This window comes from Atractosteus spatula, chromosome 9 (assembly GCF_055471065.1).
Source record: "Atractosteus spatula isolate fAtrSpa1 chromosome 9, fAtrSpa1.hap1, whole genome shotgun sequence".
Classification (NCBI taxonomy): Eukaryota; Metazoa; Chordata; class Actinopteri; order Semionotiformes; family Lepisosteidae; genus Atractosteus; species Atractosteus spatula.
The window spans coordinates 40,486,224-40,512,826 of NC_142714.1; the positions used below are offsets into that span (position 1 = coordinate 40,486,224).

The 26,603-nt window shown below is 40.0% G+C and overlaps 1 protein-coding gene across 2 annotated transcripts in view; it reads left to right on the forward strand.

Annotated features, from left to right (window-relative positions):
• The first annotated feature begins 8,019 nt into the window (after positions 1–8,019).
• The window catches only part of dock11 (dedicator of cytokinesis 11), a 155,584-nt gene continuing 137,000 nt past the window's right edge, over positions 8,020–26,603 (forward strand). For both annotated transcript variants that reach the window (XM_088925362.1, XM_088925363.1), the window contains exons 1-3: positions 8,020–8,227; positions 25,626–25,742; positions 26,498–26,587. In XM_088925362.1, coding sequence (XP_088781488.1) covers positions 8,126–8,227; positions 25,626–25,742; positions 26,498–26,587 — 309 coding nt within the window. In that variant the 5' untranslated portion in view covers positions 8,020–8,125. The remainder of the gene's footprint in view (positions 8,228–25,625; positions 25,743–26,497; positions 26,588–26,603) is intronic.

Consider the following 26,603-nt stretch of genomic DNA (forward strand, 5'->3'; position numbering starts at 1 on the left):
AGCGTATTTAACCACCTTTGAAAGAACTGCATCTTGAAATGCCTGGCCCAAAGAGCAATGGGCCAGGAGAGTAGCCCCTTATTTAATTGGAGAAGCCCAAAAACCCTATTATGATTTAAAAGAGGAAGAAGCCGAGAATTATGAGACTCTGAAAAAGGAGATTTTAGCAAGACTAGGGGTAACCATGGTGACACGAGTGGTCCGGTTTCACAATTGGAGATACCAGATGGACAAGCCCACGAGGTCTCAGATGTTTGACCTGGTACATCTGGCAAAGAAATGGCTCCAGCCAGAGGAATTAAACCCAGGACAGGTGGTAGAAAGGGTGGTGTTCGATCACTTTGTGAGGAGTCTGCCTGTTCACCTGAAAAGGAAAGTAAGTGAAGGGGACCCCCAGACACTAGATCAGGCAGTGGACTTGGTGGACAGACACCATGCCACAGAGGCCCTGATTAGGGAGGAAAAGGGGGACTTTCGGAAAGAGGACAGAAGAAGCCCCAAGAGACTGGAAACCGAAATGAAGTATCAGCCGGTAAAGTCTAGTGATTATCGTGGACCTATACAATTTAAGAAACCCCTTCGGGAAAGGTCAGACTCAAGGCCCCGACCATGGAAGGAAACCCGACGATGTTTTAATGGTCATGAAGAAGGGCATTTAGCCAGCCATTGCCCCGGCCTGTCCGAACCCATTGATACAAGCTATTTGGTTTGGCGAGGTTCCTTTGTCATTGCCGACTAATATTTTCTTGCAGTAAAGTATATTTTCCACTCAAATGAGTGGAAGATTGAATTAGTTCTTTGAAGAAAATCCAAACCCTAAACCTAACCTAACCCAAACCCATAGGTAGGATTAGGGTTAGGAATCTCACAAAACATAGACAGATTTTGATGGCATGTCTGTGTTTTAGGACAAAAATAAAATTCAGGAAAAGTGATACTTCAATATTACCTGAGCACTTTTTTTCTTACAAATGTGGCTATATAAACGGCATTGTCCTAAAAGGTTATGTTGTCTAAATGCCCTTAAATGAAACGTTAGAAAGAAAGTGATCACATTTCTCATACTCTTGTATTTGACTTTGAATGCACAGGCATAATAATAAATAAAACCAAAATGTATTGGGGATTTCTGACTCTTATCCTAATTCAGCCTGAAACCATGCTCGCTGAGAACACCATTTAACACAACATTTCTGATAACAGAATATTTGTCAAAAAATTGAATTTGATCTTTGCAGATATGCAGTATGCTCCTTGGTTTGGCAAGGTTGCTTAGAAATTTCCAACTAATATTGTATTGCAGTGAAGTACAGTATATTTTACACTCAGTACACTCGTACTGTAGCTAGGGTTAGCATTAGGATTCCCACAAAAAGCAGACAATTTTTTACGGCCTGACTCTATTTTAGGACAGAAATGAAATTTAGAAAAAGTGATATTTCAATGTTATCTGAACATGTTTTGCAAATGTAGAAATATACACTGCACTGTCCTAAACGGCAATGTTGTCTAAATGCCCTTAAAGCAAAAGTTTGAAAGAAAGTGATTAGACTTTTCAAACTCCTGCCTTTGGCTTTGAATGCGTACTGTATTAAGCCAAAATTCATTGGGTATTTCTAACTTTGACCCTAGTTCAGCCTGAAATGACGCGATTGAGATTGAGATTGAGAATGATTGAGAACACCATTTAACATGAAATGTTAAATATAACAGAAAACTTGTCCAAAAATTGAATTTATTATTTCCTTGATACAAGCTCTTTGGCTTTGCCAGGTTGCTAAGAGACTAATAATTTCCAACATAGCATCCTTAATGGGTTCAACAAGATTTCCTGTTAATTTTTTTACTGCATACTGTTTAATTTCATCACCCACAGTCCATTAAGAGGTCGTTTTTGCTTTTTTCGGAATCTGCTGTAGGTCTGAACAGTGTGAGATGAGAAATAAATCTACTTTCATTACAAGCCACATTACCACAAAATACATGAGCTGTCTTATTGCCTCTTCTGGAAAAAACTCCACCCAATATGGAAACACTGTTTTAAAAGCCCTGGATTGCTCCTGTCTGCAAGCTGTAGTCAATACAACTGAACAACAGATGGCGATCTCCAACAGTACATCCATATACTGTACACCTGCTAGGAAGAATGATATAATGCTCTTCCCTCACTTGCACTACACCCCCAAAACAACAAGTGAAGCTGCAGTGAAGCTTTGTCATGGCTGTTTTGTCTTCTATTTCAGTCCATATTCAACCATCTGATGGAATTATGAGGTATAAATTATACACAAATTGCACACTGAGTTATTTCTTTTTGGACAAATTTTAACAATACAAATTAGAATCATTTTTAATGTGAGTTACGGTTGGGAATATCTTGCATTTGCTTCTATCATTGTCTCAATCAAGTGATGCATTAGTAATATTATTGTAATACTTTGACAACACTATTCTCCTCTAGATGATTAATTATCTGTTTCTGTGTTAACCAGTATGAAGTAAAAGAAGAAAAGGCCCTCTGGACAGACTCAAGGTAGTGGCCAGAGCTGGTAGTGGACACCAGGTCCTGCAGCTCTGCACTCAGTGAACTACAGATAACTTTCAATATTTCTCCACCAGGAGCAAGTGCTGGAAAATCCAGAAAACTGAGCAGACTATGGAATCATACTCCTATGTTTAGAAGAAAAGCACAATACTAGAGAATGAAAATCTAGATTTAACAACAGAAAATCAGGTATTGCACTGATACAATGGGGCAAAAAAACAAATCAAGACCATACGAGGACACTGTTACAAAATATCACAAGGCAGGTACCGAAAGGTATCGATTCTGTATGTGTATAACAATACAATAACACATTTGAATGAATCGATTTCATTCTTAAATGTGCACATATACATCATGTATTCAAAATTCGTCACTGTCATCACAAAGCAAGTCACTGTTATGCTTCTGCTGATGTCACGGAGTCTATGATGTCATCAAGCTGCACTAAGTTCCAAAAAAAATCCATCCAACACACTCAGTGCAGGTATCTTGCTGTGGTGACACAATGCCAGGAGTTCTCTGCTGCTGGCCAAACTGCCTAAAACCAAATGGCCGCAAAGAGAGAAAGAAGAAGAAGAATTTCACTGAGAGAGATGAAGCAAATGAGGAAGCCAGCCAGAAACATCAGCTGATGGAGGACACTCTTAAGCACAATGGACAGACAACAGACACTGTGAAGACAGAGGAAGAGACAAAAGACACAATCACATCAGACACATTGAAAATTGACACATTGAAAACACATTGACACAGGAAAGAGAATATACAAAGAGGACAAACACAAAGGAAAAGGTGACAGAGAGCCTGAAGCCCAGGAAGAGACAGAAGGAGCAGTAAAGGCAGATGGAGAGAAAGAGAGAAGCAATATCCCTCACAGGCATGAGAGGGTGGCTGGAAGCATGATGATCACAGCTGACGAGGATGAAGACAATGCCCCTGCAGAAATGCACAAACTTCTGGAGACGGAGAAGAGTTCCCTCATTGCAAAGAACAACACTTCACCTCAAACAGAGAGCTGTGCAGGGGAGACAAATTCTGAAACTGAGACCAAAATCAACTGTCCCAGACCCTGGGAGCCCCTCCCTCAAAGAAAGAGACAGGCCCGTGAGACAAGACAGAAAAACAAACTGCCAACAAATTGGTACGACCCTCCTAGCTCTGACAGCCAGCCACTACCATCAGGAGACATAGTCTGGAGAGAGAGGAAAATCTCCTCTTCTACAAGAGTCGAGAGTCGCCCTGTTTTATATTCCCAGCCCAATCACAGGACTGAGGATATGAGGAGAGACAGGAGGGATTAGCATCCACACTCTCTCCCCTTTACACCTCCACAAGACTGCTGGAAAAGGAACAGGGAGGAGAGAGAGATAGTCAGAGGGTCCAGGTTTCCAGAAGGAAACAGAAGGATTTTCTGTGGATCCCAAGGCTACAGCCATCAGAGACAGCAGGATGTGTCCAGGAGACAAACACAGTCTTACCATCCAGGTGAGGCCAGAATCCCCTACCATACAGACCTTGGAGCCAGGAAACAGAACAAGTGGGAGAATGAACAGAAACTCCCCCCAATCAGGCAGAACAGGGAAGAAACTTCAGAGAAGCAGAGGGGATGTGAGAGGAGGAGGCCTCGACTGGCTTTCCTCCAGACAGGATCAGAAGCTGAAGAAGAGCCTGTCCATCCACAAGCTCCCTCCAAAAGACAGGCCTGTGCAAGGCTGTGGGAACAGAGAGCACAGGGACAAGGAGCCGGTCAAAATCCACAGGACCTGCTGTGCAAGAAAATATGGACCCTCATGGGCTATGGCCACAGGAACAAGTAACTTGTTGAATGAATGGCCCCTCTGAACTCTGACTTAACAAAAACAGAGAGCCTTAGGTGAAAGTATTTATACCAACTTTATAGCAACAACATTCTGTTGTGTTAATTAATTTTTGAGAAAATAAATGGGTATTATTGATTTAACCTTTGCAAGTGTATTTTATTAAAATACTATACAGTAGGTAAGAGGATAGTATTCTAAGTTCTAATTGGTGTTGAATCAAGAATACAATAATGTAATCTAATAACATTTTCTATCTAGGGGTTAAGTATACTAGTACTTCTAAAGAAAAATACTTCATAACCTCATAAAGATTGTAAAAAGATTATTTTTGTGTACTGTAGCAGAGAGGATATATTCATTGGATGGAAGACTCTCCCATTTCCAGACCGAAATATTAGATGACTCATACAGTACCTGTATGTCCAAAATTACTTTTTTATCTGTTCTTTTTACCTCTTATTTCAAAAAGAAATGGCCAAAAATCTAGAGTAGATATAAGTTACCCCGAGAAAAAGCCTACAGCGAGAGGTTTCTGCCCTTAGAATGATTAGGTTCTGTACGTGCTTCGACAGTGATACAGTATGCTGGTGTGTACATTTACTGTATAAGGAGACTACATCCGTGGGCTTTGTGCAAAATCCTTAAGAAAGAAGCAACAGACATGGCCCGGAGCATCCTAAAGTTTGCAAAAGGTAAAAGTATTAATAATTCATTGTATTTACACATTGCTTTTCTGGACATTCCACTCAAAGTGCTTCATAGGTAATGGAGACTCCCCTCCACTGCACTGAAGTCAGTGAATCTATCTCAGGAGTGACTAGTGTTCATCCAGGATGGCTTCTGCACAGTATGTGGTCTCCTGTGCTCATCCCTCCTGCAAGAGAACAGTCCAGCTGGCAGGACATGCCTTGGCTGCAGCTGTCCAGTCAGTGATGTGGCTGAGCACCAGCTGGGCAGCCCTGTGTGCCTCCCTCTTCCTGCCCCCTCCGTGGTTCTTCTGCAGGGTGAGCTCCCCCACATGCTGAGACGCCCCCTGGTGTTGCTTCTTCATCCACACGCTCCCTGGCTGCCTCCTCCCAGACTCTCTCCTGGTTGGGCCTGATGTGCTCTCTGCCTTGTGCTCGTCTACATGATGCTCCCAAGGAGGACCAGGTATCGCAGTGCTTACGATGCTGGGAAATGGAAAGCACCCACAGACAGAGGGATTCGCAGGCCTGAATAATACTTTAATTTTATGGTCCGTTTCATACTTCTTGACTGTATCATACATTCCAGTGGCATTAGCAGCAATATCACTCTGCATCTCACAACTGGCAACCCACCGAAGCTAAGCAGGTGTGAGCCTGGTCAGTACCTGGATGGGAGACTTCCTGGGAAAAACTAAGGTTGCTGTTGAAAGAGGTGTTAGTGGGGCCAGCAGGGGGCGTTCACCCTGCAGTCTATGTGGGTCCTAATGCCCCAGTATAGTGACAGGGATACTATACTGTAAACAGGCACCGTCCTTCGGATGAGATGTAAAACCAAGGTCCTGACTTTCTGTGGTCATTAAAAATCCCCGGGCATTTCTCGAAAAGAGTAGGGGTGTAACCCTGGCATCCTGGCCAAATTTCCCATTGGCCCTTACCAATCATGGCCTCCTAATAATCCCCCTCTATGAATTGGCTTCATTACTCTGCTCTCCTCCCCACTGATAGCTGATGTGTGGTGAGCGTTCTGGCACACTATGGCTGCTGTCGCATCATCCAGGTGGGGCTGCACATTGGTGGTGATGGAGGGGAGACCCCATTACCTGTAAAGCGCTTTGAGTGGAGTGTCCAGAAAAGCACTATATAAGTGTAAGCAATTATTATTATTTATTGTGTGTAAGAGTATGGTACTGAATGTACCATTTATGGTACTGAACATATAAGCAAGTAATTCCTTCAGTTAAGGAAACTTTGGTCCTTGAGGAACCTTCTGTACCTAGTGATTCCACAAATGACTTAACTCTTCACAATTATATAACTCCAGATCATGAGTATTTGATAATTTAATAGCTACAAATACAGTACATTTTTATGCAAAAGTTTGGGCACCCCTAGTCAACTTTGCATGTTTCACTGAATCTCTAAGTGAAAAGAAGTTAACACAGCCTCTGCCACCTCTGCCACAATCACTTTTTTAAAAAACTTTTTTCAGTCTGTTTCAGTCAGTAAATAAAAAGTGTGCATTAAAATGTGGAGAAATATGTCATGTTTGTACCCTACAGAAGTTGTGGTAACTTCTTTTCACTTCAAGATCCTGTGAAACATGCAATTTGACCAGGAGTGCCTAAACTTCTGCATACAACTGTGTCTTCTGGACAACTTCTGGGACTGATCTCTTCAGTAGCAGAGACAGGAGCTTCAGCCTCAGTTGAATTAATCTTAATATGAATTAACCTGTGATGAATTGTATTTTCTTCATCCACCTGATGCTACAAAGTAACTCCAAATTAAGCTCTGCTTCTATACACCACCATAGATTCTGTAACGAAGCTCTGCAAGGATCTTCTCTTTCTAGTTTCTAGCTGAAGGCAGAGGGGATATAGACCTTGATTTCCCACTAGGTATGCCTGCTCTTATCTCTAAGAATGTCTACAAAGCAATATGAACTCCTCTATTATATTGATGTGTTTTGTACACACAAAAATATATTTATTATTAGTGTTTATTGCAGTAACATAACATATCAGAGCTTACCAGGTTTTCTGGTAACATATAACTACGTACTACAAGACGAGAACACATTTGTCCTCAGAGATGAGTTGGGCTTAAATTGCGAGCTTGAAAAACGTAAAAGGTCGTGCAGTTCGAATAGTGTCCAGTTGGTGTCACTCGTCTCTACGTTTTCCAGTTTGATTCTTTAAAATACCTGTAGTGATATACCTGTAGTGTAATAATTACAAGTAAGTTATTACCTATAACATCATAATTACAGAAGGTGCAAGAGGGAACTGAACGACAGACCGTGCAGATATAAACGTAGCTTGTATATTTCACATTACTGAGTTAAATCGTAGCACCACCTTTTAAAACGTTAATTAACCTCTGAGCGATGCACTGCTTTTCTTAATTTGCGGTATGGTTTATGAAATCTGGCTTGTAACCGGGTTCAGATCGAAATATATGTTGAAATGTTTTTTTATAAATTATCTACATTTATTTAATACCGGAGCGCATTTTCTGTTGGGCTTGTCCTGTGTGTCTTTTCATGTTTTTTTTGTTACGTTGGTGATCACAGACCCACATTTCCCCCATTAATTAGTTTATTTCCACGTTCGTTGTGACGAGCATTGTTTGATTTGTTCTGCAATTTGTTGGTGATTTTACCAAACATGCTTTTCTCTTTCCAAGATTGTTTGCATTATTACTGAACGTTTCTTCAATAAGGTTAAAACAGTTTTTAAACCAGCTGCTCACTTTGGTTATGTTAGTGAAATTAGCTGATTTCTGCAGCCCCTCTACTTTGACAGCTTGCTGGTGATTTCACTTGCATGACTGCGAGATGATAGCTACTTAGACCAGGTCGGTGTCACCTCAGGGCAGGATGCTGAAGCTGCGGTCCAAGAGCCAAGCCTCGCCTCGCCTCGCCTCCTCAGTTCGCTGCGCCACCGCTGGCGAAGCCTCCATCTGTCGGAGCGAGTGGCTGAACTCTGCTGTCTGGGAAAAGAGAGACTCTGCGCTCCGCGGAAAGCTTTGCCGTTCCCCCGCAAGAAAACGGACAAAACTGGAGTAAAATGTCAGAAGTTCGGAAATTTACCAAAAGGTTGAGTAAACCCGGAACGGCGGCAGAGTTAAGGCAGAGCGTCTCGGAAGCCGTGCGGACCTCAGTTGTTGTGGTGAGTACGGTTCTTCAATGAGAACACACCGGCCCGCATGATCAATACAACTGAACCAGCGCCCATGAGTAGACAGGCATTTCGCTGACATTTGACTGTATAATAACATTGTACATTCTATCTTCCAATCCTCGTACCTCGTTTTTCTGAAGTTTTCTCGTGAATTAACGTTCATGCGAGGTTTTTTTTTACCCATGCATGCTGAAGTTGTTTACAGTTTTTAAGCAATATTTTATGTTTCGAATTACGAGCTGTGCTTTGTACAGTATAGTGATACATATATAACTGTAATACAAGTGAGCGGCACCAGATGCTTCGTGTGTTTTTTTTATTCTGGGCTACGCCAAAGCTGTCATTTTAACCACAGCTATTTCTTGCTTTGTATTTCCTTCCCGCTGCTCACGCTGCAGTTTCTCTTCACTGAGAACGGTGTGGTGGTGTTTTAGATTTTGGCAGATTAAAACGCACTTTGCACTACACGAAACATGGCCATTTCTAATGCAGTTTAACGTTATAACGGATTTCCATTCATTGGTGATTCTAACATTCTCCGGATTCAAGACCTGTAATGGCAGTGTACGGTTTATATAATGTTAAATGGTTAGTGGTGAGAACGCATGGCATTTCACTTCAATTTCGTCCTTACTACAGAGGTCTTTTGTTTGTGAATGTGCTTGTAGCTTTCACAGGGGCTGCCTTGATTTCTTGAAGGCGTGTGCTCTGTATTCATGACAGTCGAGTGATATAGCTTTCTTTTAGTCGTCCTTTCGATCGATACAATATTTTTGCTTTTCACCTGGATGTAAATATTTCATGACTAGGTGCGGGGGGGTTGTTCCTTTTTTAAATAGGCAATCATAGCACAGGATATTTTCTTACCCTTCTTAATAACGTGAAGGTCGTTTTCCCCCTAAAACCTTCAAAATCGTGAAATGAACGAGTCGAGACAGATCTGTAGAATATCGTTTTTATAAGAATGCTGTCAAACTGACGTCGCGGATTGCTGTCATTCGTTCAGCCCTCATGGTGGGTGATGTGCAAACCTAAACCGTCGCTGGCAATAAACACCTTTGTTGTTGGAAGTACAGTACTACAGTTGAAACTGCTGGCGTGGGTGGATAAAGGTGATTTGTTAATATGCAGCCTGGACATCCAGAATGAGCAGTTTTTCTATTGTAGAGAGAAATATAAAAACCTTGAATACAGGTTAGGGTCCAACAAACACAGTGTAGCTATAAGTAGGCGTTGTAATACTTCACACGTTTCCCAAACGAGGTAGACAATTGCTGTATGGATGTACTGGAGTGTTGGTCGTAGAGTATTCTTAGAATGGGAGACAAGAGTGATCTTGAAGCAGTAAGGAAGACATCAAGGAAGGGCCCAGCCCAGGCTAATACACCTGTTATCTCTATGGGCAGTTTTCCCAGATCAAAATTCGTTATACTCCTAGAATTAGCAGAAATAGCAACAGTTAGTCCCAAAACAATTAGTACTAGTCAGGGAGAGCAAAATTCGAAAAATGTAGGAAGCTTAAGAGCGCAATGAATTAAGATGACAATAGTAATTTGGGAGATTGTCGATATATAGATAATGAGGACAAATCTCTGTGTACTTGAGGAGGACTGCCTTTGACGTTTACAGATTTCATTCTAACAGCTTTTTATTCCTATAACTGAACTGTAGTACATGTCTGTAATGTCACTGGAGAATTTTCCCAGGCAAATTTGGAGAATTCGCAGCTGTCACCAATAAATGCTGTGCGCCTTCAAGCAAGGAGTATTACAAAAACTTTTCCACAGGACTCGGGGCAAACTGTGATGAAACAGGCGCACATCTCCACTAGTGCTGGTATTTGCTGACATACAGTACTGTACAAGGATATGAAGGAGAGCGCATTAATTTTTCATGTGTGAGGACTGATGTTTCTGTATGAGCATAAATACTCTGGCATGTTACTTAACTGAAGAGAACAAGGCAATGGGGAGGGTGGGGGTGAGGGGAGAAGCAGTGAAACAGACCCAGACATCAGGCAATGATGTGATGCTTTGAGATGAATCTGATTTAAGGAAACGGAAGAGGTTAGTAGCTACACCGACCCATCCATAGTATTGTGGGTAATGTAGTGAAGCGTGTTGCAATGTGAAGGACCCTTGTGGTTCAACAGTCACACGTCTGAATATGATCAATATGGTCTGAATGACCATTGTTTTGCAATGACAGCACTTGCAATGCAGTACATGTCAGCATAAGAGTCAGGTTGATGAAAGGCCATGGCTTTTCAACTGTGAGAACCCGATGGGAATCATAGATTGGATATCGTAGATGAGAAGAGGGGATTCGAACTCCGATCAGGAATCTTCAGTGAAAAAGAAATTGAAATCCATTGCTTCTTCAGTTCTTCAAACTTTGCTCAGGTGTAATTGGATGTGCAGCTCCCACCTTTGGAGTTTTCCACATCACAAGATGAAAGGAATGCGCTTACGTTAAGGCCTAAACCTGATGGTCTGGCAAATCCTATTTTACGTAAGCCCTTTTAGTTCCTCCCAGGGCTTCTGGGCAAATCTCAATAATCTCCCTTTATTTCAGCAGTTTCCAGCAGAAAAAAAGATGACAGCAATCCAGTGTGAGTAACAGGAAGTGTTGTAAGAGTGGGTTTCACTGAGTTATTTTTTTCAAGGCCTGGGGCAGCCGCATTTCACCCATCTGGATAAGGGGGATTGCAGGGAAAAAGGGGTAATTTTTGTAATTTGCCCAGAAACCCTTTTATAGAACTAGATTCGCCTGGGTAAAAGAAGACCAAAAGGAGATTCAGCAGAATACTTTGTATATGAGCATAAAGCATGGTCCTTACCTTATACAGTACAGGACACATTTGTTAGTCAGCTCTCAGCTTTTCCTGCAATCTTTTCAGCAAAGGGATGAGCTTCTTCTCCAAGAAACGTTGGCCCCATCCTCTATCTTACACACATTCCATTCGTGTGGAGGGGGATCAAGCATGTTGATTAGCGCATATTGTGTTTATACAGTATGTTGTTTCAGTGTTCCTGCTTGCAAGCTTCTGTATTAATTTCACCAAATTATAAACATTCCGTTTTTTTGTACATTGCATGTGTCAGATTCCCACTAGCAGAAATGAAGTTTCGGCATGTTTGCTGTTTGAGGGAGAAATAGAACCCTGGACTTTGAAAATCGAAAGCTTTCTTTCAGAAGAGTATAACAAAGAAGGGAAATTGGTCCATCTAGTTTTCTGTAACTGGAGCCGGTCCAGGCTCCCGCAAAGCGTAGTTCAGGACCCTGTGCAGACGGTATAATCTGGAAGTAAGTGGAGAAGGACATCAGTAGAGGAGACAAAGAGCATCAGGATGAGTTGACAGACAGGGGGGCGTGACGACGGTGATCCGGTGCTCGGGGGGCATGGCAAGAGAAAACAAGTCCAGACAGTCCAAAAGGGGAAATCCGGGGCGCAGTCCAAAGTCCAAAACCTGGGGATCCATCCAAGATGAGACAAACACAGTTAAAATCCAGAAGGGGATCTGGAACAGGGACAGGGAATAAAACCAAGGTAAAGAGGCCAGGAGCTCCGAGCCCTGGACTCAGGTGGTCAGGACGCCGTGATGAAGCCTATGCCGTCGGATCTCTCCTGGACCCGCTGGTAGGCGGGCTTCCGGGCGTCCATCTCCCAATGCTGAGCCAGGAATAGCGAGAGCGCCAGGCTTAAATAATGAGACAAAAAACAGGTGGCAGGTGCACGTAATCATCTAAAATACGAAAGGGTTGGAGCGCCCTTAAGAGGAGGGATCCCGATCGTGTCATTTTCTAGGGCAGTTCGACTGATAATAGCTCATTATTCCAAGGATCTCGTTTAGCCATGTCTGGAATTAGTGTAGGTATTGACTTAATCAAATTGGTTAGATAGGTTGTTCCTGGCTCCCACAAATCCTTGTGTAAAGTCTACATCCTGTACTTATATCCTCTGGTTCAAGTTGCATTGCTAATTCTGAGCTGGCTGTGCACTGTCCACTGGACTGTCAGTGCATTTGAAGATTTTGGATACTTTGGATGCTTTTGAATCAGGCTCCCTGATAATCGTCTCTGTTCAAGACTTAAATGCCCTCTTAGCTTTTCAATAGTGGGCATTTTTTAAAATCTGGTAATGTATCTGATCTGTTTTCCCTTGAGTGATTCCAGCAACCACAGAATATTCTTACTGAGGATTTGTATAATTTCAGCATTACTTGTTTTAAATTACACGCTTTTCTGTATATACTGTCCAGCAATTACTGTTTTCCTTTTTAGGGCTTGCCCATTATGCCTAGATGATGTGTTTATGTGAACATATCACTTACCTGTCTTTTTCATAAGTATGTTCTTCAAGTTCACAGTTTTCCACGGCATCTATACTGTAATTTGCTGTTTGTTAACTTCATGTAATACTCTACATTTCCCTATATTAATCCTCTTCTGGTGTTTTCCCAGCCTTGGATTCTATCTAAAGTGCTTGAATTTTGATTTCCAGCTTCTAAAGTGTTTGCTAACCACTCTTTTTTACCAACTATACCAGAACTTATTATTCATTTAAATGAGAAAGAGCATTAATAATGCACATGACTGTGGTATTCCACTAATTGCATTGCCCCATTTGGAACATTTATGCCTTTTGTACTCTCTGTTTTATATCCAAAAGACTTAATTACCTTGAGTGTATACTGCCTGCAATTTGTGAATTAATTTTTTATGAGGAACATTATCAAAATCCATCGAAAAATCTTAATATACCTTATTGTATGCTGTGTGTGTCCAATAATGCAGATGCTTGTTCAAAGATAGTTAAGCAACATTAACCTTTTCTAATTTCCCTTTTAACTAATCCATAGGATCCATAGATTTCCATAGTTTTAATAGAATGAAGACATTGCTCTGTAATTGCTTTGTTCAGTTTTATCACCCTTTCATCAAACATTGCTGAATATACTGGCTTTAAAGCATCAAGAGACAGTAAACAATTAAATAACCAAAGTAATTTCCTCATAGGCTAATATATACAGTGTAACGAATATACTGTAATTTAATTTGCCAAATCTTTTTAATCTATTCTAGATAGTACACTTTTGTTGCATTCCTCAAGTCTTAGTTTAGACACACCTTCTACTGTATATACTGTACAGTCACATCTATACTTATTTTGGATTAGTTCTGAGAAATTAAGGGATTTATCGGCTGATGTTTCTACAATCCTTGTAGAAACATGAGAAGTGTGCTTTTTATGGACACTGGCAGTGAGGACCTCTTCTGTGTTTTTAAACTAGAGCCATGGCACTGCCTACTGAGAGAGCAGACACTGTTATGTGAGGATAACAGTGCAGATAATTCATGTGTTTGCTCTTCTCATGGGTTTTCGCTAAACCACTAACTCTCTTAGCTTTACGCAAACACCAGCATTGGAACAAAAGCTGTTGAGCTTTCCAGTCTGAGGACTTTTATAGTATGCTTGCTAATATAAAATTGTCGTTGTAATATATATATATCAAGACACAACATAGAGATCTAATACAGTATATTGAGTTCACAAATAGTATTAGTAGTTAGCATAGTAGTTAATTGTTAGTATTGTTGTAGACATTCTTGCCTAATTATTTGGAATCTCCACCAAATAAGGTTTTAAATATCTACAAGCATCATCTTGAATAGGAAAATACACATAATCGTAATTGTAATCTGTTGTGTTTTACAACCTACAGTAGTCCTATCAAATTGTTCTAGCAAGGTCTCTCATTTAAGGCTCTGTTGAGGGTAATGGTGTATGAGACTGAACTGCTATGAACAGTTTGGATTTCCCATTTACAGTTGAATTTAGATCTGGAGATTGTTCTGGACAGGAACTGTGCAGGAAGTATATCTTGAATTCGTCTCGATCACATATCGCTGGTCACCGAGTTAATCTCTTTGACAGTGAGAAACTTAATGTTGTCTGGTGAGTGTAATTCACTGTCACAAATAAAAGCAGAAGATATCAACAGGACCTTTATATTTTTACCTTTATATCCAAACTGCACTTACTAAGCAGCTCTTTAGAAGAAATCTGTCAAAGTTTTAGTACGGTGTGCCATTAGTACAAAGAAAAAATATTACTGTAACATCTACCAAAAAAAGACAAAGGTAAGTACTGTACATAATTAAAATAACAATAAGAATGAAGTTTTGACCAACATCTTCATCAACTGATTTACAAAACACTAGGTGAATGACCTTTTAGTGTTCAAACGTAATTTGCCAACTGAATCCTACAATTAATATTGCACATATTGTTACAAGGAAAGCATAGTGAAACAGTAGTAAGCACTGCTACCTCGCAGCACTGGGGCCCTGGGTTCAATTCCTCGGGTGCTAGCTGTGTGGAGTTTGCAGGATCTCCCCACGTTTGTGTGGGTTTTCTTGAGGTGGTCTGGTTTCGTCACATGGTCTAGAGACATGCTGGCGGGTTAATTGGCCCTGGTGTGAGTGCGTGTTTGTGTTTGTGTCTGTGTTTCCTGTGATGGACTGGCCTTCCACCCAGGGTGTATCCCGCCTTCCACCCAGTGTGTCCTGGGATAGGTCCCACGCCACCGTGACCCTAAATTGAATATGCAGCTCTCGAAAGTGATGTGATTACGTCACACATTGTTACATTAGAAGTTAATCACATCAATATGGGTACAGTTACTATTTAAGATTGTGAACTACAGCAGACAGCCATACACATTTATTTAAAAATGCTTTATTCAGTATTCACTAGCCTATTGACATACTTGACACATTCCTGCATGGTTAATCAATTTGAAAGAAACACACAGATTTCCTGTAAATCCTGTTCAGAAAGGTAGTTTATATGATGATTTGCATCCAGAGGTATAGCCAGTTCTCAGTCAGTTGTTATCTTTTTTTGAACAGACGTTCTCACTTCCTTCAAATATTACATGCAACTCATTTTTAAAACAGAAATCTAGAAAAGTGGATGTTTGCAACTTAGGCTATATAAATCTATTTATATATTTTTATCATCGATGGTCTGCACATATAGTTGAATTTCACTTCAGGGTGAAATATGAGGCTATAATGAAATAGAGCCTTAGGCCTACTGTATAAGCGTACCTTTGCCAATATTGACGTGAGCCTGGGAGATACAGCTTCCTCTGCTTTGATATCAGACAGCTCGGGACTTTTTTAAATAATACCAGATGAATATTGTTTTTGACTTTTGAGCCATTTATCTGACTTTGAATGCATTAATTGTTTTGTTTTGTATAAATGAAACCTCTTTTTTTTATTACATTGTTTGTATGCCCATTGGTTTAAATATTAGGAACTCCCAGTGAATTTTAACACACTTTCACATCGTCAAGCTCTAGCTGATACTCTTGATATCTCTTGCAGGTGCCTATTGTTATATGGAAGGTCTGAAAGTATGCATACACAGCCAGTCACAGAAAGAAATGTACAGTATGTATGAGGGTTGAATATACTGTACTGTAGCAAACTGTATATACTACTGTAGACAAACAAGGGACCTACAGTAGATCCAGTGTTTCTCATTTAAAATAGCAATTGTTTTGCTGTATTGTCTGTTCCTGCTAAAATTCTGTGAGATATTTTAACATTAGTTAAGTGAGTCAGTGACAGGGTATGATACACATTACAGTGTCACTAATGCACTGATTTCCTGTTAACTGATAGCCTGCCCTGCTGTGCGGAAGTAAAATGTGACTTAGCCTACTATAAATAACATCACCTACAGTATCCTTTCAGCACAGTTTGGCAAGTTTGCATCTCATTATTGTACAGGAAGTGTCGCTTTACCTTAAATCACCATCTAAGATGATTTGTATATTTTAATTTACATTTCTGCCTCTATGAACCATCCCCCATCTATGACACATGCAAACATTTCTTCATCTAAAGAGTATTTTGTATTAAATACACTGCTTTATGGGCGGCACGGTGATGCAGTAGTTCGCATTGCTGCATTGCATCTCTGGGGACCTGGATTTAATTCTGGACCTGTGGTGCTACTGTATCTGTGTGGAGTGTGTACAGTATGTTCTCCTAAATTCGGCAGCCAGAATCCTGACCAGGCCTAGTGCAAGTGATCGCATTTCTCCTATCCTGGAGTCCTTGCACTGGCTTCCTGTCAAGTTTTGTGTCGACTTCAAAATCCTCATGCTCACCCGTAAAGCTCTGCATGGCTTGGCACCTCAGTAGCTGTCTGAGCTACTATCATCCTACTCCCCACCTCGCAACCTTCATTCTTCTAATTCTGGTCTCCTGTCTGTCCCCCAAGCCCGTCTTCACTCCATGGGTGACAAAGCCTTGTCCTGTTATGCCCCCAAAATCTGGAACTCTGTCCCCAAGGAAATCAGGGAGTCACCTTGTCTAAACTCCTTCAAATCCAGACTCAAAAACTTCTTCTTCAGAAGAGCCTTTACTTAACAGGCTCTGTTCTTTACCCACCTGCTCCTACTGTATTCAGTACCCCTTATCTACTGTGTCCTTCCATTGTGTCTTCTCATTGTGTATATGTTGCATTTTTATTTTATTTTTTTATTGTTGTTGTAGTTCTGTATAGCACTTTTAGAAGCCACCTTTAAAGGTATATAAAATAAAGTCTATTACTATTATTATATTCTCCTGTGTTTTTTTATGGGATTATTCCAGGTGCTCCTGTTCCCTCCCACAGTCCAGAAACAAGTTAATTGGTAGGTTAATTGGCTTTCGAGAAAATTGGCCCTGGTGTGAGCATATGCATGTTTTTTTCTGTGTGTGCCCTGAGATAAACAGGTGTCCTGTCCAGAGTACATACTGTACTACTGTACCTCGTGCTCTTTGCATGCTGAGATAGCCCGTGGCTCCTCTGCATCCCGGAATTGGGAGAAGCAGTTAGAAAGTGGATGGTGAATATACTGTACTGCTGCTAATAATTTAGGGAAAATTGTAATTGAACTTAATATTGGCAAAAGCTGACGCTGATATGATGTATGTAATTTTCACAGCCCACAGCCTGCTCGTTTAGCTTAACTGGGACAATATTTGTATGAGGGTGCTTTTTTTTTCATATCTTGTTAAGTCATATCTATGTCATTTTTGAAATCTTTCAATCAGCAGTTTCCTTCTCATTCAACTGCAGTCTGCCTGATGTAGGGCTTTGTTGGAATAAAAGTTATTACAATTATGGTAGCTCAGGTGGGTCACCACTCATAGTCTGCAAAGGAACAAGTAATAGGTTTATTCCATGCTGAAGAGAAGAGAGAAAACACAACATTTTTTGCTGTGAAGCCTTCTTCAGCGAGTGTTATTACAATTATGTCAGCTTTAGAAGAGTATGTATTTTGGATTGAGCAGTCTTTTTATGAAATATTTCCCACTCACTGTATGACATAAATGGGCTAGTACTGTATATTGTTTAGCACTTAAACAAACCTCTAAACAGATATTCATGCATTCTAAACATTTTGAGTATTTTACCACTAGAATTACTAATCAATCTTCAACATGGCTCTCTGTAATATACAGTACCATACATAAATGTTTTTGCTGCAATACAGCTTCTCTGGAATACTGAACCATTAATATCTGTTAGTATTTCTAGTTGCAGTTCTGCTTTGCAATTCAAATGTGGTTTTGTAGTTGTTTCCCTACCCTATCACATGACAGGAAATGAGACCATATTTTTTCGCAAACACTGCTTGTATCCTTACACCAGTGATGAGATTTCTCTTCTTATTTGTTTCTGATAAGAGACATATTATTGCCGTTAGCATGTCTCTAATGTTATTTATTCAGATGTCTCAGTCTGTTAGCTTGGACTCTAAATTGGTAAGGGGCAGTATGACACACTGCAATAGTAATAGCTACAGTTCTTAATGGGGCAATGGGGCTACAAGCACAAAAAGGTAAAAGTGGCTATACATGTCCCATCTGGCAGTTTGTTTGCTCCATCAGTAAGTGATCCCACTGTTCCACCCCAGAAAGTCAGTTTGGACACCACGGCTAAATTTGTGTTAATATCTGCCTATGATTTTGAATCCTTACAGTCTGCTACTGTATATTCAGGCTCCCCAAAAATTCAAATTCAATTCCGTTAACTTTGCTGTATGTACTGTAACAGTCCTTTAAAACCAGGATACCACTGTTTGTTTAAAATCTTACCAGAAGAGCAGCGACCTTTGTCTGATGTGGTGAGCACAGCGAAACGATTATTTCTCTTCCTCCTCATTCTGCGTAGGTGAGTGTGTGTCACTGCAGACCAAAAACAAAAAAATATGAAGCAAGAGAGTGTTCTGTTTTGCACACTTCCCTGATCTACTTGCTCTGCCCTTGAGCTTGAGGAAAGCATTAAGGAATAAGGGTTTGCCTGAGGCTGAGCTCCAGGCCAGTCTGATCCATAAGAAGGTGTGCAAAGTGAAAGTGAAGTCCATGTGTCTTTGTGATCTCCATGGTTGAAGAGGGAAAGCAAGCTAATCCGGTGCTCCTTTGCAAGGAATTCAAATATGCACAGGTGTGCCTAAATAAATGCTTGCAGCCACTAAATACATATGGCACTGTTTGTAGTATATATGCAATTTCATATGAGTGTATTTAATAAGACAAAGTTCTACACAACCTATATATTGAAGTGAAAATGCAAGAGGTGAGACATACACTTGAGGAAGAAGTTAAACGCCACTTACTCTAACTAGCGACATTAGTCTATAATTGGCAAATCCACTGTAAAAAGAACATTTTGCATGAAAGCACCAAAGGGATGCCAAGGTTTAAAACACAATTTTTAAAATTCTGAATTGTCATATTACAATAAAGGAAGTGTGATAAGCGTGCTGCTCCCCCGTCAAACAGGATGTCGCAATTTCGAGGCGTGACAGCCCTGCACTCAGTGAGCTCGATCCCCTCTGTTTGTGCTCTGTTCCTTTTTGCAAGATGGTTTTAGAAGTTAAAATGCAAGGAGAGACATACGGGTATTCTTTAACTACTAAAAGGGAAAGAAAAGAAAGCAATACTGCGCTAGGATTGTGATACGGTATTTCCAAGCAGCACAGAGCAATGGTTAAAGTGGGGGGGGGGGGGGCAAGTCTCAGCTAGGATACTTCTGTTGAACCCTTGTGCAAGGTGCTGTATGACACTTGTGCAAGGTGCTGTGTAAATGGGTCTGCAGTTCATCACCGCAAATGAGACATTCTTTTCCATTGACGTACGGTATCTGGTTAAATGAAAAAAGCACACTTAAAATAATATACCATTTTTTAATATACCATCATAACTACTGAAAATATGTTTTCAAGCAGCATTTCTCACTGAATTGCAACATGTGAGTTTAAAAGTGGGATTTCAGATTTCCAGAAAAAAACATTAAAAGTGTTCATCAGGCAGTGTACTTCACATTATAAATGCTGTATTGTTAAGCATTTACAGATTATTATAATATACTTTTGAACTGGGATCATAGACTGTATTGCATTTAAATATACAGTATATTTACTAACCCCTAAACAAAATAATAAAGTCACTTACTGTACATCAAGATGCAGGCATTTGTTTTATCTGAAGTACTGTAGCTCTTATAAAAGAGTTTGGAGTGAGCAGAAGTTGGAATAGTGCAGGCTGGACTTCCAGGCGTCTTATTTTAAAAATGATTTATATTCAATTTCTGCGTACTCAGAAAATTTATATTTCAGATATTATACCATTTTATGATTGATTTTATACAGGTGGATCACAAATTCTGAATTCTATTACAAATGTTATACAGTACAGGTGTAACACATTTTATTAAATAAGAAAGGAAATTCAAATGCTGCAAGTCATAGTGGGTGCAGTCTGTACATAAGATGTGTGTGTAAGTCATTCTTCATTCATTTTTAAGGAATTTATTCAGAATTAGCTTTAAAAAAAGAAAGTTTTAATCCATAGTTTTGTGGTCAGCATGGTTCATATTTGAATGAGATTTTCCAGGTTTTTAGTTCAGTATCCCAAAACAAGGCTGCACAGAGCACAATAAATCCAATCAGATATTGTGTATCCTCAAATCTTGCATTTTGGCTGCAAAATGCCATGCACCACATATACTTTTTAAATCAAAAGTTGCCCTTGATGTTTTAAAACCCCATGCATTGTCAAAATAGTGGTTAGGCACTACTGGACCCAGCATTGACACTGATGGCTCTGCATTTTAATTTCTAATTACAGAAGACCTGTAAGCTTACAAAGCTCCTGCTGTGTTTGATGAAAAGGCTACATTCAAGAGGTCCAGGCAGGCAGTGCAGCTGGGAGAATACATCTTTGGGGAGGCAGCAGCCAGAAAGACACACATATCCTTATGCCTTTTTCAGAGAAACCGCTGATAACAACACAACTTTCAACATTGGGACCATGTGTACTTACATTGTCCCAATAATGTACTGTATGTTGCCTGCCGTAGTGATCCGTCATCAAAATCGGTGTCTTGTATTAATGGTGGGGTGCTGGCTAAGCACTGTGTATTTTCTGTTGGTGATACTAATCCTTTCTCTTTGCCAAAAGTGCATTTGCTTGATATTTGTAAAGAAAAAGTTCTACAGGAGTAGAAATACTTCTACTCATCCCTGCACAGATCTTCAACCCTAAATCAGACTGTGCATACTCTGGAGTCTTGGATATTTGACTATGCAGTATAGTTTAATTTTAAGTTGGCCAAAACAAAATTCAGTTTTAAAATAAATCAGTATCTGGACTGTCTTTTCTGGTTGATCTTCCTGAAGAACCTTTAAGTGAAAAGTTCTGCGCCCTACTTTACTTCTAATGCCATTATTATTTATAGAAAATAAATGCTTTAATAATAAATGACTGACTGCAGCAGCTACAGTATCTCCGTTTCCATTGTTTAATAGCTTATGCTCCAAAGAATCCTAGAAGCATGGGAAAAAAAATTCTAATTTATTAAGGACTGCAGTGCAGAAATGGTGGAAGCTTCACATTTAGTGCATTACTTATATTACAGAGTTACATGTGATTGAACTCAGCAAAACGTGAAAAGCAAAAAACATGGCTTCAAATTAAGAAACCCTGCCTGGTTTACTTTGAGTGTCCCCACTGCTGTGAGGAGATAGTGCCCACAACCACCCAACTTTTTCTGTTACTTTGTAGAGGGGTGACACTGTTGTCCCCACTTTACGTGGTAGTCAGTCATAATGGATAACAATGAAAACTGCTGCCCCCTACAGCTGTGCTAGAGAGGCTAGTAACAAGGCAGAACTCAGTGAAAGGACCATAGGGCTATTTCTTTTGGACCCACTGCTCACACTTCTCATTTGCTTCTTTTAGAATCCGATCAACACCAATGAACTTAGATACATTGTTAATATAACTCAAAATGCAGTGTTGTAAATCCATATTATCCATTAAATATTGCCCTCGATATCATCTCCATTCAGTGAAGTCTTTACTGTGGAAATAAGCCACCAATGTTGCTGTTTTCTTTCTATATTTGAATGCGCACTGTTGTGTTGTCTGCTGCTTGTGTAAAGTATGACATAGGGTAAATACAGTATGTGAACTCTGTAGAGTGACAGAATTCGATTTCTAGAGATTTCTTAACCGGCCTTCAGGAATGATGATGACAGCTAAGCCTTTCGCCCCAGCTGTTCTTGATCTTGATCTTTTCCGCCATAACTTCTCAAAAACGATATATTTATATCACGTGCAAATCCCACTTCTTTTCCCGTTTTGTCTCGTCCACCCCATCTCCACCTTTGCAAATCCCTGTGGGTTGGTTTTCTTTTGGGGGGGAGGGGGGGTGATATCTAGGAGTGTGTGGCTTTTCCCTTGTAAGGTGGATTTACACAAACAGGACTGAAAAGAAGCTGGGGCCAAGGCGAGGTGAGACAAGAGAAACCAGAAGGTGAAATGGTTCAGACATGCCAGTTTTCAGGGTCGCCTCAGCTGTACATGGAGTAGAAAACGTGATCGCACATGTACGAGGGAAATTCTCCAAGCCAGCAAAACCACCTTCAGACTTCTGTTTTGGAATTTAGGCTAGTTTCGTATCTGCTGACATGCCATAACAAAATGAGACATTAACCCTCAAGCTCTTCAGTATACAGTAGTTCATGAAGAAAAACAACACCCAGGAACTGAGGATTGAGGATTGAGAACTGAGGATGTTTATTGATTATTTCGGTAGAGTGAAATTCGTCTTCAGCCACTTGGCTGAGGGTGAGTCAGCCAAGGGGGACTAGTAAGTACTGAGGTATGAGAAAATAACTAGTGACATTGCAGAAATGCCACTGACATGATTTCCATTAATTCAGAGTCAGTGACTGAATCACTCCCTTATCAGATGAGATTGCAGGTGTGGCATATTGCTCTAGAAGAGTTCGCATGTTTCTTTTGTAATCACAATGAGGGTTTTGGTGACTTGTGCAAAATGATAATGAGTGATAATCTGTTTTTTATGTTCCAGCAAACAGTCCCGTAAAGAGTTGCACAGCACAGTTAACTAAAAAAAAATTATTAGTTATATATATAAAGTTATAGACCAAATTTGGTCCCTTGGTTATTTTTCATCTTTTCTATTTGGAACCATTACCTTTAACATGTCAGTAAAATGGTTTCATTCGGAGTGGTAATTAAATTGCCAGTTTAATTTAACCTGGCACCATGTACGTGTCAATATGTATTTTAAAAATATTAATATATGGTAATATAAGTTAAGAGAAGTGTAGGTGTGAAGACCAAGGTGGCATGGTGGTGCTGTGGTTAGTATTGCTGCCTCGCAGCATTGGGGCTCTGGGTTCAATTCCAGGCTTGAGGTGCTATCTGTAGGGAGTTTGTATGTTCTCTGCTGGTTTGTGTGGGGGAAAATTGGCCCTGGTATGAGTGTGTGCCATGTGATGACTGGTGTCCTGTCCACCACTCCTTTCTGCCTTGTGTCCAGTTCTTCTCAGCCTCTGGCTCCCCCACAGCCCAGTATTGGATAAAGTGGAAAATGGAAGGGATATAAAGTTCAGTGTCTCTCTTATTGCCCCTTACACACTGTAAGTCTTAAGCATGCATTAATCTACAGTGTGAGAAACTGTCCATGAAAAAGGTGTTGCTTGCATAATAATAAGGAATAATCAAATCTTTATATTTTTCATGGATACAATGAAAGTGAAATAAAAGATCACTTTCCCTGATAAGCAGTCTGTTACATGAGATGTGTTCATTCTGAGTTGCCTAAATGCACATGGTACAGTAGCTCATATAAATATTACCTAATATTTATATAAAAATCTCTAAATATTAAAACAGCTAAAAAACACAAGAAAAGAAAGTTGAGATATATATTGTTAGTTATTTAATACGTTGTAGTTTTTAAGGGGATTTAAAACAACGTTCCTGCAAAAATTTAAAACGATATTGCTGCACAGTAGGACTCGAGCAAAGCCAGCTTCTCAATGTGATGTTTCCATGGTAACTATCCTTCTAACAATCTTGAAGAGAGTGTCAACAACTATCCATAGGAAGTACTGTTGTTCTTAAATACAACTTAGATTTTTTATTTTCTATTTGCTTTCTTCATTTTTTATTTTTTGTATAATTTACATGCGACTCTGGACATTTGGTTGTGAGGATAATCATTAACATTCTGAAGCTGTTAGGCAGGATTTTGAACACCAGAACCATTGATAACAGCTTTTTAATTATGTTTTCACTTTTTTACCAGACCTCAAACCTCCAGACAAGACAACAATATCTTTTTAGAAATCGTGCTGAAATTGTGTAACCAAACACAATTATTTGAGAAAGGCATGTTCATTTAGAGAGGGCTGTTTGCAGCTCCTGAATTAAATTGTATATCTCTGCTAGGATACACACCAGCTGTGCCCATTTCCATATGCTACTGGTCCATTCATACCTTGCTCTGAGGACAGGCCACAGTACACCTGGCACAATAGGGCCAGTCCTGCATAGAGCACAGTTCCCAGAAACTGTAGTTGTAGTGATTCTAAATAAAAAAAATACCTCTATGTTTATTAAAATGCTGACAGCTTTTTATAGTTTAAGCATAAAATACTCCCACTAGATTCCTCTAAAAGTCTTAGCCATAGTAAGCTAAGACAATAAATCTTTTTATAGTTTCTGGACAGTAGTGCTTAAATGCTGTTCAGCTTGCATTTATGTCTGAATAGCATAACTCCCTACAGTACATATCCCACTCTCCCCTGGCCTCTGCACACTTTGCTGCATACTGCTCTCAAATTTCAGGTTCTCGGGACTCTGCTTAATGCATTAGTTTTTCTGGAGGCAGTTCTTTACACAAAGGGAGGTGGGAGTATGCACCAGCTACACAGCTGTATGGTTGAAACCTTGATATTTGATACCTGGTACCTTGGCTTACCGGGTGGATGAGATCCTTCGATCACTAAGCTACTAACTACCAGACGAGCTAGTTATAACTTTTCTTCTGTTCAGTAACATGTCAATAAAGACCTTCATGTACATCCACAACATCTGTGCTGCACTATCGTAACATATTGTACTGTATTCTACGACAGGGGCACAATTAGAATATTCCATTAATCAGAGACCACAATTTTGAAACTGTTGGCACACCTTCTCCTTCTTTCTTCTTGAAGATAATTGAGCACTAAGTGAACAGATGCTTATTTAGGTAATTGTACCAATATTCTTATTATCATATGGTATTCAAATATCTCAACTTGTATTGCACCCTGTAACAGTTAAAATGAGAAGCTTTGGACTGGATATAAATGATGACATACTGTTGGGCCTAATGCAGAAGCACATGCAGGTATTGCGTTGTTGTAGAATAAAAAAATTAGATAATTCCTTCTTTTTTCTTGGGGGTCTGCTAAGGCAGTTCATAGTTCATGAGCCCATTCATGAGTCGATTATGGTGACTTGATTCTGCTGTGTTCTGGAGTCTACTCATCCCACCTGTCAGGTGAATAGTAACAAAGAGGGGGTGAAGCTTGTTTAGACTGTGTGGCATTGCATTGGGGCTGACTACAGTCCAATGCCCACTTGATGCCCACCATGCTGTATGCTTTTACATGAGACATATATTGTGTCTGATATGTAATTGAACATAATAGAGTATATTGATCTAAGCTTGACAATTAGTTATTTTAATTCCTTCAGTATATCTAGTGCTTCTTATCCCAAAGGATCTCAAAGTATTTACGTGTACGTACAGGTTACATGTGGGTTGATCCATTCGGTGTTCTAAACTTAACTGGTGGGTTTTTACAAAAGACCAAACCAATCATTGAACAAATGGAAGTTTTCTTGAGCAAATATCATGCACTAGGTCTACCTTTTGCTCCTTAAAAATTAGACTTGATCGACTTTTAACATTTTGGATCTTTTTCACGTTTCCATTTTTCAACAGGAGAAGCCAAAGATTATTGAGCCCTTGGATTACGAGAATGTTGTCTTCCAAAGGAAAGCGCAGATCCATAGTGATCCACACAGAGACCTTCTGCTGTGCCCGGTTGATGATGTCTCGGTATGCTCCTCGTTCTTCCTGTTAATAAGTCTGTGTGTACGTTTGCATTGACCCAAGTCTGATACTCAGGCAGCTGTCTAGGTAGCGTGCCTAATTTTAGCAGGGGATGCAGTGGTTAATGGTATCAAGCCTTTGGGTGATCATGTGGTATGTCACTGACCTGTTTGATACAGCTTGTATTTGTGTCCATCTTGGGGTCTGTCTATACTGTATTTATGTTCATATGTGTGTGCAGAGACAGAATTTGTTTATGGTGGGGTGAAAATACAGTGCATTTTCACATCTCAAATGTGTCCATTTTTGCCTTAAAATATATGTTATATCTATTCCAGGTCCTCAGAGGATACAATCCAGTAGGTCATTTAGTACACCCGAGTCTGCAACACATTTAGACCTATGGAGAGGTCATATTTGTTCACTGAAGTGGTGATTTATCCTTTCCTTCAGGTCTTAAGCTGTTAATATTTAAATAGACCCAGAAAACTCATCGTCTTCTGCACCTTGGGACCTCATGGTTCTTACTACAAGCACTACTGTACTTTAAACCAGAAATGCATTGAAGTGTCTTTTGTGGCCAAAGGTTAAGGTGTTTAAAGTGGTCCATATACAGTATAAGACTTTAGGACCTGATTTTTCAATATTGTCTTCAGCCAAAGTGTGTAGGTAATAATATTGTAGTAAAATCAGGTGCTTAATACAGTTGATATTATGTTTTTGAAAGCTTGACAACTGAAATGTCCTCCTGATTTGCATAGGAGTCATCAATTCCTCGACAGAGAAGAACTGTACATTCCTCTGTGCCTCAGAATGCTGAGAAAGAAGCCAGGGACTTGTTTGCCAAAGAGGTATGTCTTTTCAGTT